Consider the following 13,627-nt stretch of genomic DNA (forward strand, 5'->3'; position numbering starts at 1 on the left):
TGATGAGGCCAGGGGTTGTGATGCAGGGAGCATCGTGGTGACCAGGAGGCACAGCCCAGTGTGAGAACCAACGCTTCAGCCGATTTCACGTCACAGCCATGTGCCACTTGGATTCCGCCTGGCCCCCGAGGCCAGTGCCTGCATTTCCCTCACCTCTGTGAGCCCTTTATGTAGTATGTGCTTCGTGCAGTATCCGGCATAGAGCAAGCACTCAATAAATGGGAGGAGGTACTTCCTTAGTATCTCAGATACTTAGATGTCAGATGCTGTCATCCTTACTACTGTCAAAATCGAGGGCCAGGCCACAGAGAGTCAGCGCGACAATCAAGGACTGGAGCTCTGGGATCAGACAGGCCTGGGCTCCATTCTGGGATTTGCCTCTTACTATCTGCAAGCCCTTACGCCACTGCCTATCTCTCTGAGCCTCTGTTTACCCATCTCTCCAATGCGCAGAATGTATACATCACAGGATCACGCTCAACAAAGAGTTAAACAACGGACAGAACAGTACTCAGCTCCAAGCCTGTCTGGAAGGAGGGCTGAATAACTGTCTTGCTCTTATTATTCTTATTCTTGGATCAGCTCTCCAAAGAGCAGATGGTAGATATACCCTGGATCTCTCTGGGCACTCTAGCTCATCTTTTCAGTCAGCCCGCGGAGACCCACGAGCAGTTAGCAGTACTTTTCAGGAAGGCCCCCTCTAGGAGTCAGGGCTGGCAAACACTCCTGCCAGTCTGTCATGGGGTCTTGGACTGTGGCTAAGGCAGTGTCGAATCCACCATCAACGGGATTTGCAAACATCACGGTCATTTTAAGCAGCAAAAACCTTAGTTCTGGAGAGTTACAAGAACGAGCTGCGTGTGGGGGTGGGGTGGGGGAAGCAGAAGCAGACACTGTGAGGAGACGTGTCTGTGAACACCTGAAGCCATTGACCCTTTCCGCCGCAGGACTGTTCATCCCCTGTGTCCGACCTCTGGCGGAACAGCCTTTGCAGGCCTCACCCCTCACCTTCCATCTCCCCCCCCACATCAAGCCCAGATGTCAAGAAAGCTGCGGTAGAGAATTCCGAGAGACACAAACCAATAATGAAGTTCCTGCTCTGTGCTCCTGAATTTATGTTTTCTTAGAAATCAGAAGCTGGAAAGAGTAAGAAGGAGGCCGGCGCCGCGGCTCACTAGGCTAATCCTCCGCCTAGCGGCGCCGGCACACCGGGTTCTAGTCCCGGTCGGGGCGCCGGATTCTGTCCCGGTTGCCCCTCTTCCAGGCCAGCTCTCTGCTGTGGCCCGGGAGTGCAGTGGAGGATGGCCCAGGTGCTTGGGCCTGCACCCCATGGGAGACCAGGAAAAGCTCCTGGCTCCTGGCTCCTGCCATCGGATCAGCGCGGTGCGCTGGCCGCAGCGCGCCGGCCGCGGCGGCCATTGGAGGGTGAACCAACGGCAAAGGAAGACCTTTCTCTCTGTCTCTCTCTCTCACTGTCCACTCTGCCTGTCAAAAAAAAAAAAAAAAAAAAAAAAAAAAAAGAGTAAGAAGGAAACCACCAGGTCCGGCGTCCGAAGCACTAGGCTTGAATCCCAGCTCTGCTCTTGGCAACCTCTTGCTTCCTCTAAAATTCAGCTTCCACTTCCGTGCAGTCCCTCCTCTGAGCAGTATTTAGTGAGCGCCTAGCACGTGCAAGCACTGTTCTATGAGAGTAGAGACCTGGGATTCAGTGAGCTGCTATCTCACTACAGGTGGAGGGGATGCAGACCATCCGCTGATGAAACAGCAGGCAATGGTAAGAACGCTAAGGAGAGAGGGGCAGAGGAAGCAGTAGAGCGTGACCGGCGACACGTGGGTGTGCTGTCTTCCTCACGGCGCTCCAGAGGGGATTCTCTGACAAGGGGGTGCTTGGGCAAAGTCTCAGAGGAAGAGAGCCCTTGGCCTCCAACACTCCAGAGAAGAAAACAGAACGCACCTGCGAGTGACCGACCCTGAGCACTAAAGGACACAGATACGAAATCCAGCACTCGACGTAGAGTAAGTACTCCAAGTGTCATAGCTATTCTTATAAGGGTATTTCAAATAGTTCATGGAAACTGGGAATTAGAAAAGTTCATTTTGGAGCAAAATAAATTGAAATCTGTGAATAGTTTTTTTTTTTTTTCACGATGCTTCTGAAGACCCCTCATTTTACTGGTCATTATTATTCCTATTATTTATAAAGGGTATTTGGATGAAACCCATCTGAACTCATTATAGCTTCTTCATTGTTTTGGGAGACAAGTTGTGACAAGTCACAGCTCAGGAGCTCAAACCTTCTAGATACTATATTTATATCAGGTTAAAAAGCTGATGTCAACCTGGCCAAGGCTCCCAGGGCACTGGCAGCCAATCGTAATGAGGAAAACAATGCCTCCAGGCTCATCCTGCAGGGAGAAGTATGCTAAGTGTGATTTCTCACCAGCCAGCTCCAAGCCCAGCCACGCTCATTAAATCACTTGAACACCAGGTCCGTTGCCTAGAATGGGCTTTGGGGCCTGCTAGCCCCTGGGTATTAAGAGGTTGAGGAAGCACGAAGGATCTTGCTAAGCAGAACTGCATGAGACTTCTCCATGCTGAGGTCAGGGATCTGGAAACTTAGCGAGCGTGTGTATGTGTGTGTGTGTGTGTAAGAGGGAGAGAGAGATTGACTGATTGATTCATCTATCCATCCCCTGGATGGCCTGGAATAATAATGCACTAATTATTCATAGACAACCACAGCTAAAGTCCAAATGTTTGATTCCACGTTGAAGAGCCACAGCCCTGGAATGAATGAACATAGATGGACATTGGAGTCACTTTCACTTTCTGAGTCTGCATCAGTTTGCAGGACCTGAGTCCCAGAGCCACAGAGGTCAACTTCTGACCCTCAGCACTGCACAATCTTGGTTGTGTTACTTAATCTCTCGGAGCCTCCTCTGTTAAAACGGACCCTTCACCAGTGAACTGCACCTCTTGAGGTAGTTAATACAGATAGAGTGCATGTTGCATGGTGTGCGGGATATAGCAAATGCTCAATAAACCCCCAAGGCCAGCATGTCCACCTGCCAATACCTGTCCTGACCTCCTCTGCGGCTGGTCTGAAGATGAAGCAAGGCATTAGGCAGGAGAGCACTTGGTGAGGGAAATGGCACTTTACACCACAAGTGTTATTAAGTTACTATCATGACTTGTTACACTACTGAGAGGGAGACGGCAGTTTCACAGAAGTGCTTCTCATAGGCTCTTGCTGGTAGCATGTGATTGGATTTGAAAGGCTATCTTCCATGAACAACAGGAAAAGCCACAGTCTTCCTTTGGAAAGCTGAGCCTCGGCACGGACACAGAACAGGTTCATTACACAGAGAGGATTAATCAGCTGTCGGGTATTGTTAAATATTCTCATTCTCCAGACCCACGTACAACCGGAAACTGGGAAAGTGAGCGAGAGGTAATCATAGCACAGGGAGGCGAAAAAAGACACAATTGCTGGCAATGCAAATTGCAAGAGCAGAGCCTGTTGGTAAATTATAGTCTGATTACTATGTCAGCGCCTTCTCTGTTTGGAGTCACTGTTCTGGATCTACTGTCTTGACGGTCACCTAGGTTTTCTTTCTTCTGCATGGGGTTCAAAAAGGAAGGCAGGCTTTTCAGTGTTTGTATCAAAAGAAAGAACACTGGGGTGGGCACGTTTACACTGAAACACAGGAAATTTGACAGCCTACGAAGGGAGAGAAGGTGAAATCCTATGGGTATTTATAACTTTATAGCACACCTGTTTCTCAAATTGCTAAAATGACTGAAAAATAACAGATGCTCACAAAACAGCAGTTCCAGGGGGCCCTGGGGACCATGGAGTCCACTGACCACAGACCTCCTTGTCTCAACCCCCAGGGGCAGCTGTTGCACACGGAGATTCCTTTGTATCTCCCAGACAGGGATGGGCCTCAGGAACCCACCTTGCCCAGTCCCCTGCTTGGGGGGAAGCAATGTTTCATCAGCCAGGGTCACACCAGAGCCAGAATCGGGACTGACCACTCTCAGCCACACAGCAGGGTCCCCTCCTGTGTGACATGAAGTCCACTTCATTAGCATCCTTGTCTTGCCATGGGGAGGATGGACTCTGCTCTAGCGGACACAATGTAATTCTTAAAAGATTTACTTATTGGGGCCGGCGCTGTGGCGCAGGTGCTACCTGCGACACTGGCATCCATATGGGCACTGATTGGCGTCTTGGCTGCTCCACTTCTGATCGGCTCCCTGCTAATGCACCTGGGAAAGCAGCAGAAGATGGCCCAAGTAGTTGGACCCCTGCAACCACCTGAGAGACCTGGCTTCAGCCAGCCCAGCCCTGGCTACCGCAGCCATTTGGAGAGTGAACCACACAATTTCTCTAGCTCTGTTGCTCCGCCTCCCTCTTTGTAACTCTGTAATTCAAATAAATAAATAAATAAACCTTTAGAAGATTTATTTATCTGAAAGATTTATTTATCTGAAGGCAAAGTAAAAGAGATAGTGAGAGACAGAGTTATCTTTCATTTGTTGGTTCACTCCCCAAATGGCTGCAAATGGCCGGGGCTGGTTCAGGCTGAAGCCAGGAGTCCAGAACTCTGTCTGGGTCTCCCACAGGGGTGCAAGGCCCTAGTACTTGGGCCACGTTCTGCGGCTTTCCCAGGTGCAGTAGCAGTGAACTGGATCAGAAGGGTGCAGCTGGGACTCAAACTGGCCCTCTGATATTTCAAGTGGGGGGTTTAATTCCAAAGGCCACCACACTGGCCCCTCTAACGGAAACTAAATCAGCCCTCCTCCTCTTTTTCACAGGGACGCTATTCTCCAGAGGGTTAAGCACAGATATCTTTTTTTTTTTTTTTTTTTTGACAGGCGGAGTTAGACAGTGAGAGAGAGACAGAGAGAAAGGTCTTCCTTTTGCCGTTGGGTCACCCTCCAATGGCTGCCGTGGCCAGTGCTGCGGCCTGCGCACCGCGCTGATCCGAAGCCAGGAGCCAGGTACTTATCCTGGTCTCCCATGCGGGTGCAGGGCCCAAGGACCTGTGCCATCCTCCACTGCACTCCCTGGCCACAGCAGAGAGCTGGCCTGGAAGAGGGGCAACCGGGACAGAATCCGGCGCCCCAACCTGGACTAGAACCCGGTGTGCCGGCACCGCCAGGCGGAGGATTAGCCTAGTGAGCCACGGCGCTGGCCTAAGCACAGATATCTAAAGCTTTAAGGTACCATGAGCAACAGGAATGCACAGCAGGGGCTACAGAGGGCATCTGAGTGATTCCATCCACACGGAAAACAAGGGCAAGGTCAAGTCTGGGCAGGCGGTCACGGCACCCAATTTATTTGTTTTCCCCACAGGACTGTGAGGTTCTGATGGGAATTTTCTTCTGTCACCAGCTCAATCCAAGCCCCTTAGTAGATGCCAGTGACTCATTGGTAGAGTGAATACAATAGTATAAAAACAGTATAAAAAATAATGTGAATTTTCTCATGTATGTCTATTATCAGCAGGGGGTAATAAAAGCTGTGCTGATAATGATGATGAGACAGTACCAGTAAACTAACATTATTGATTGTGTTCCAGACATCACACAGGCTAAGCTCCTCATTACATACAATATCTTATTGAATCCGCACAACCCTGCTAGGGCCTATTATCATCCCTCTTATACAGGTGAGACGCTGGGGGCACAAAACATTCAATGCCATCAGCCAGAGAGTAGTGGAGCCAAACAGATTCGGCGTTGGTACCCTTCGCTGCTCAACCCCCCAGCCTCCAATACCTCTGCACGCTTAGGGCATCAAGGGTGGGCAAGGACTCTTCCACTGTCTGACGAGGGGGACCTGAAGGCACTGGCTCAGACAAAGCAGCAGCTAACACTTCCTGCTTCCAAAGGCACTCGACCGGGAAACATCCAACAGCCTGCCACGGAATCCATGTCCAAAAATCACAGACAAAGCCACGAGTAAACGAACGCACGGATAAATAGGCTGGCCAGGCAGGCCGACAGCATACAGCCACTTCTCATTTCCATGGTTATTCCCAGGCCAGAGCTGCTTCTCCCCGCATGTACTTCACCATCCCCAGGTGTGGGGAGCAACTGAGACTAGACTAAGTTACTGGAATTAAGACTTATTCTATGCATCTGCTCTCCCACAATATGGCGCTGAGAGAGAGAGAGACCAAACAACCTCTACGCAGCTGTCTCATCAGTTTGATAAGCTGCAGGAGCTGATCCTACTCCTGATTGGAGGAGAGCAGCATGCTCGGCGTGTGGGCAGCAGAGTTGGGATTGGTGGAAGAGGACTATAAAGGAGGAGAGAGACAACATGCACCAGGAACACCTGAGGAACATCTGAGCAGCCCCCGAGAGAGCCGGCCGGCAGTGTGCCGCTCCTCCACGGAAGCGGAGAAAGTGGCAGGGGGTGCCGCCCCTCCACGGAGGTGGAGGGGTCAGCAGCCAACCTGGGAAGGGCTGAGCAGACAAAAGAACAGCGCAGGGTCTGGTGTCGTTCCTCCGCGAATGGGGGAGCGACATAATGGTGCCATGACTCGGATATGAAGCCTAGGAGGCATACCCAGGTTTGGGTCCTCAGAAGAGCGGCAGGTGTCTCCCAGTGCCTATTTTACAGTTTTAAAAGTCCTCAGGGGCTTGGTGGATTCTGGCGTGGTCTGCTTTACCACTCAACACGGAACACATTAAAAGCGAAACTCATCATTCAGCCCTAAGCCACTTTAAACTACACCTAGAGTGCCTTGCCTTAAATGTCTGCTTTTAAAAATCCATTTTTCCAGCACTTTCCAATGAGGCCTTTCCTGGCCTCCCAGAACCAAATGTAATTTCTCCCTCCTTTGATCAAATGGCAGCTCTCTGACAATCTCTTTATGTGCGTTTGCCTTATTCTATTTGCTGTCATGATCATTTGTGTTTTAGTCTAAAAAATCTTCCTTCCTCGGCAGACTGCATTTCTGGAGGGCAGGCAGGAAGCTGCTCTAAGACTACGGAGCGCGGATTGAGTATCAGCCACAGAAGGGCTTTCCACCCGCCTGGCATTTTATCCTCCTAAGCCCACGAGCCGTAGGTACCATGTTCACCCTGCTGTAAGCAGAGATCCCAAGGAACTCACGTGGCTAAATCGCAAAAGGTTAAATGACTGTGGGACTCCGGGAAGGGGTAGAATTCGAACCTACTCCAGTTGGGTTCTGAAATTGATGCCCAGATCACAAGATCCCAGCTTCCCGTCTGGGTAGTCCCACCCCCTGGACTTTGAGAGCATAAGGTGCTCCAGACATCTGAGCTAATGCGAGCAGACAGAAGCTAAGGACAGCGTAACGGATGGCAGTGGCCACCTGGGCAAGTCCTCAGGGACAAAGGGAGATGCATGGATTTGTAGGCTTTAGGGCTTGGCACCTTTCCCACTCTTCCATCTGCCACGAGAGACTGGGGCAGGTTGAGTCCCTGCCCAAGTGCCCTCACTCCCACGTGATAGCCGCCACCAACAAGGCTGTTGCAGCAGCAGGAGCATGGCTGACATGGAGTGCACCCCCGCCCTGCCCCCCCTCCCTACAGTGGCCGCAGTGGCTGTGAGCGCTCACCCGCAGGGTTGTGATGGTGGCAGGGTCCCGGAGCCGGCCCTCCTCATCCTTCAGATTGTAGCCTTCTGGCCTCTTATCACGCTCGCTGACTTTCCATAGCTTCACAGTTTTATCTGTGGAGGGAGGGCAAGCAGGGGCAGTCACAAACACAGCGGAAAGAAAACTTGTCAAGGTTTTTTTTTTTTTTTTGGGGGGGGGGAGATAGATTGGGGGAATAGAGCGAGGTGGAGGTAATGAAGGAAACAAATCATCCAGGAGCTGCAGCGTGCAAATCTGCCATGGAAGGCAGGGCTCAGGGTTCAGAACAGAAGCACAGGCAGTGCCCGAGGGGCTGCTCACTCTACAGCTTATGCAGTAACTCAGCTCGTTCAGGGCAAACACTAGCACCGTATCAGAGTAAGCACAGTTGACCGCGTACCTGTCCTAGCCCTTTCTGCGGCAAACAGCTCTAAAACTCAAAATTCCAGGAAGTAAGCTGGTTACCCAGCTCTCTGTTAGCATCCTGCCTTGTGTCAACACCGCTCTCGCCATGTCCTCAAAGTCCCTTCAGGATCTGCACTCGCAACTCCCTCAGCCTGTCTCATCCTGCCGTCCACCCTCGTCCCTCTCTCTCTCACTGCCCCTGTACACATCAAGCCCAATCCTGCCCCCAGGGCCTTTGTTCGTGCTGTGTCTTCCACCGGGAAAGCCCTTCCTCCCCTTTGTCACATAACCGGCCCCTTCACTTCTCTTGCTGTTCAAGTCCCAGCCTCCAGGAGATGGACGTAAGGATGCTGTCCGTATTCCCATGCGCTACCTCCTTTTCGCTGCTTTATTTTTTTCCATAGCACTTGTTATCACCTCCAAGTTGGTTGGCTGCTTGGGATCTGTTGACATGTCTCTCACCAGCATGTAAAATCGCGGGAGGCAGGGATCCTACCTTGTTCACTACCTGGAGCAGCGACTAGGACACAGCTCATACTGAACAAGTATTTGGCTCGATGGATGGATCTTATGTACGGGGTGTGTGTGTCTAGCAACACTCAGGGACAGACAAGGCTAAGCGGAGGAATCAAGCTGTTTGCTTCCCACTGCTGTCTCCTTGGAGTCCGGAGCTGGGAACTCCCTCTTCCCCTTGGTACTATGCCACTCGACAATGCCCGTCATTCTCCATAGCACTAAAACAGAGGGGAGACGTCCAGCGCTGACAGGGGTCGGCCAGGCCAGGGAAGTGAGTCGAAGCGGACAGGTGCTCCGGGGACTGGGCGTCAGCCTGTAGGCTTTCAGTTCCACTTTTTAAGGAAACATGTTGGGGCCAGGCAAATGGTGTCTGTGGGTCTCACGCCTTTGGGGACCTTCCTTATCTGATCCGGCCTTAACTGGTCCTCCTGGTTTTCACTGCTTTTCAGGAAGGCGGGGCTTGGTTGCCTTTGCTGCATTTTCCCTCGTGTCCTGTACAAGGCTTTGGAGCCCACTAAGCCGGGGCCCAGTCCTCATTCCAGTTTCAACCAGCCACGTGGCCAAGGATGTGCTTCCCACACAGAAGGCACAGGGCTGGTGTCCCGAGCGACGGACACGTCACAGTGCCACATTTAGCAGGGAGAAAGCTACAGAGCACCCAGTTACATCTGAATTTCAGATCAGCCATGAGCAAGTCTGAGTGTAGGCCCCCCGTGTGTCACCCTGACGAATCAACACCCTGAGTTTCTCTGGGTCTCGGTTTATTCCTAAGCTGAGGGGAAACAGGGTCTTCTTCGTGGGGCCCTGTGGGCACGAAGCGAATCGCAGATCACGGCACGCAGAGTGTGTCACACAGTGCTGGGCTCCTAATGATGGCCCACAAATGGCAGCTGTCACTGGAATTAGCAAATTGGGTGACAGCCTGCCGTAATAACATGTTGCTCTGATGGCTTCAGCTTCAACCCACTGACATCAGCACATCCAGCGTCTTCATTCTACGGTGGGTGGAGAAAAGCCGGCCCTGCCTTTATTAGGATTTCCTTTCTCTTTTACTACCCACCACTCCCACCGCGTACCATCTTGCTCCTCTGTTTCTCCACACCGTCCTGCACACCACTGCCAGCATGCCTCTGTCCCTGCAGTGCAGGCCTGTGTAAGCAGGGGACGCTGGTGCCTGGCACTGCCTCCCTGGAACACGTCAGGAGCAGGAGCCTTGTACTCAGGGTCTTCAGTGCCCCACTCAGAAACAAGGGGGCTCTGGGCACAGATCCGTGGCCCTCTCGTCTCTCCTGTCGGGCACGCGTCTGCTGGCACACCCAGCCACGCGTCCAAGCACGCCCTCTGCGTGCTCCCGGCCGTGTGCTCACCCTCATGCTGGGGCAAAAGGTAGAGCTGCCTTTCCCAGCTGCGGGCTTAATTTAGAATTTGCTCTCTAGACGCCAGCGCCGCTCTGGAGATGCTGCGGCACACCGAGCTGCTTTCTCGGGTGAGAAAATAAAACACGGCCCTTATTTATGGAGCCACTTGATTAGCTCCTGTTCAGCTGTGGCTTAGAAGAAGCCCAGAATCAGTGAATTTCACACCAAACATGTCCTATTGCTAGGCTTTGAAATGGATCCTATCCCACTGGCAAGGCCATTTTTGTCTTAGGTTTTCTTGAACACGATTGCCAAATTGTTATTCAGGGAAATAGAAATCATAGGTAAAAGATAAACAATAAAAGTCACTTCTAATGACGCTAATCAGGGACAATCATTGGCAACATTTTGCATAGATCCTAATAGTATTTTGTCTATGCCTTATTTCAGGGGTGTTACAAACAATAGCATTGCATATACAGATTTTCTACTTTCTCATTTCCATCTTTTTTTAATATACAAGTGGTACATGTCACTGTTTTAGAAAGTGAAAATAAATATAAAGCTAAAAGATTAAAAGCTCTCAGAGGCAGCCAGTAAGAAAATTTTCAATGTTTATAGGTAATTTTTAAATATTTTAATCAGTATGCATAGTTTATAATATATACTTTGCCTAATTATCTATTTACCTATTCAGTGTGTATCTCTATATATATTTATAAGGATATAATACATAAAATATAATCTACAGCAGTGAGAATTTGTTAATGGCTCAAGAGCTAGTAGTGGGAGACTTATTAGTAAATCACACAGGGGAACATTATGAAGGCACTGAAAGTCTTATGGTATTTTGAAATAATTTTAATAATTAGTAAGACATTCCTGTAATTAATTAAATTAAAAAAATCTGGTTACAAAGTAGTTTATAGACTATACACGTTTCTATTACAAAGCAACCTATGCCTGGTTGCTGTTTTTTTTTTTTAAAAGACATAACCAGTAGTTATCTCTTGATGGAAGCAGTTCTACTGTCTTCATTTTGCTTCTGTTTTTTCCATTTTTAAAATAATAAATGTGTACCACTTTAGAGCAAGCACAACAAATTTTCTGAACCTTCCCCTCTCATCACAGGTATTAAGGCAGGAGTAGGAAGCTAAATGCAGCCATGTGTCATCATATGGCAAATAACTTAAAGGTCAAGCTTCACAAATGAATGTTGGTTTAGTTTTCATTAAAAATCATAATGTAGAAAATATCTTCCTAGCAGAAAGTAAAAATTGTACCCAACTATAATGAGATGAGCATACTTTTTTTTTCCCCTTAAAAAAAGAAAATTGATGGCAAATTCCATCCAATTCCCCATAGTTGTGTTGCCCGGAGTCGTTCTTGACTTTATGAGCACATGGTTCTTCCCGACTCGGTGTCTTGAAGCTTCGTGGCTCCAAGTCCAAGGAACGTGCGCCTGTTACTGTGAGTAATGCCTTCTTCTTCCTTCTGGCTGCTTCTCTAAGCACTTCATCATCACTCGTGGCAGGTTTTAACACCATCTTATCATCTATCTTCATTTTCTCTTTTGTACAGTAATTCCAATTGTCTCCCATTAAATTTTGCATGTTAACCCATTTGGCTTAAGGGAGAATCTCAACCTCAATATTAGTATGAAGAAGAAAATCATACAAGAACATGGGGATTTTTATTTTAAGAATCATTTTGAGATGATGTTGGCGTATGAAATAGCATCCCAAATGGAAAGATAATATCCTTGTTAATCAAAAAACTACTTAAAAACTCAATTAACAGAACATTACGCTATATAATTAATCTTCATTGCATTTCACTTTCTCTCACATCCCCTCCCCCAACACAAAGTAGTTAATAACTCTTTGAATTGCATTGCAATAATCAATAGGCTAAATTTCATAACATACAGTAAGCTAGTTATAGAAAGCAAATTTCCTCCCGTAGAAGTAATGAAGTAAAAATCATCAGAAGTCTCTTATTTTGAATAGTGTTCAATCTACAGAGCCCGTGAGCGAAACAAACAGAAGCAGCCCAACTGGAAGGGGAGAAATTCTAACAAATGCACGTGGCTTGGCTTCTAAGAAATCAGATTCACAGAAGGTGAACAGGACAAGAAAAAGAGTTATGAAGAAGAACGAAACGACCTGTAATCTGGAGAAACAGGTGAGTGGGGATCTTGCTGTGTTAGATGAGACCTGCTTGGATAAGCTTAAATGGGCTGTTTCAGAAGGGCCCTTTCGAAGATCTGTATGCTAGCCTCATATTTGGTATTTTTACACATGATGAACTGTGTCCCTTTCATTGTTCTAAGATTAATATGGCTTATTATAAAATATAAAAAGTAAAAATAAAAGGAATGCATTCATAAGTCATCCACAAAACGCAATTAAAAATTAATCATGATCAACCTTTTATTGTGCTTCCTCAGTTTTTTAAAAATATGAATGTTTGATTGCATGATGCACATCTTCTGCATTTTTCAGGTGAGCACTTCCCTTTCTTTTAGATGTTCGGTACAGGGAAAAAGCAAATCCTTAGCTTCGTGACTTAAATTTAAATGTGTTCCTCAGAGGTTCACACACAGGACGAAATGCGTCGCTTGCCCATTTATTTGTTTGGGGGAAGATGCGTCATCTGAATATACTAATCCTCTTAGTTGTTACACTTCTCAACCGACACCCTTTAACGTGTAGCTTTATTCCAAACTGTTTGGACATGGATGGTTTCTTTCGGCCATGGTTTAGGAGGCTGGAGGGCGGGCACTGCCACCATACAAAGGCTTCCTGCTTGTATCCGAGCATTGCATCTGGCCCTCTACCCAACCTCTAACATTCTCCCGCTCTGACCTATTTATAGCAACAAACAGTACAAAGAGAATATAAAGGGACCAGAGAGAGAATGATTTGCCCAGTTCTCTGTTAGGGTCCCTGTTCTCTTCTCGACGTGTGCTCCTTCCTAGCTTGGAACTTGATTTTGTCAGAGAGACACAGCCATCTGCTTCACAGGCTCTGAAATATATTCAGGGATTAATAACTTCTACTTAGTGTGCCAAACTCACGGAGACGCCATGTCGAGTTTCCTGAAATGTATTCCCAGAATAACACTCAGTGAATCTGAAGACAGGAAGTCACATTCCAAAAACACCTGCAAATAATCTACAGCCATTGAAAACTGCAGATCACCAGTTTCACATAATTGGGTCATAAATTTGATATTTTAAAACAGAATGGCTACCATGTACTGAGGGCACGCTTTGTATGTGCCAGGCACTCTTCCAGGCATCTTGCAAAGGTGGTTTCTACATGTTTACCAGCCCACAAGGTAGGAAGGAAATGGAGGCTAAGACAGACTGAAATATATATAGCTTGGCTGACTAGTATCTCCCCAAACATCAAACAGGATAAGTTCACGTACCATTAGTAGACAGAAGAAAGTAAGCTGCATTCTGTTGGGGGAGCCATCTTATTTTATTGATTTTTTCTTCTATTTCTAAACTCTTCAGGTAATCGAACTCGGGTTCATGGCTCTGGAATGTGCTGTAAACATTGTATTCACCCCTGCGGTGAACCTGGTTTTTACTCTGCAGGAAGGGAAAAAAATATATATATAGAAGATTAAATTATGGAAGTCAACTTCAAAATCACCGATTCCCTTTTTTCTTTCTTTCTTCATTTTTGGGCAGAGTCACTGTGATGAGAACCAGGATGA

General features: G+C 48.0%; 1 protein-coding gene across 9 annotated transcripts in view; it reads right to left on the reverse strand.

Annotated features, from left to right (window-relative positions):
- Positions 1–13,627, reverse strand: part of PPP2R2B (protein phosphatase 2 regulatory subunit Bbeta) — a 490,171-nt gene that overhangs the window by 91,743 nt on the left and 384,801 nt on the right. For all 9 annotated transcript variants that reach the window (XM_051843263.3, XM_051843261.3, XM_051843260.3 and 6 more), the window contains 2 exon segments: positions 13,334–13,499; positions 7,602–7,714 (listed from right to left, as the gene is read on the reverse strand). In XM_051843263.3, the coding sequence (XP_051699223.1) occupies positions 7,602–7,714; positions 13,334–13,499 (279 nt within the window).

This window comes from Oryctolagus cuniculus, chromosome 6, assembly GCF_051225735.1.
Source record: "Oryctolagus cuniculus isolate XC-2025 breed Fujian yellow rabbit chromosome 6, ASM5122573v1, whole genome shotgun sequence".
Taxonomy (NCBI): domain Eukaryota; kingdom Metazoa; phylum Chordata; class Mammalia; order Lagomorpha; family Leporidae; genus Oryctolagus; species Oryctolagus cuniculus.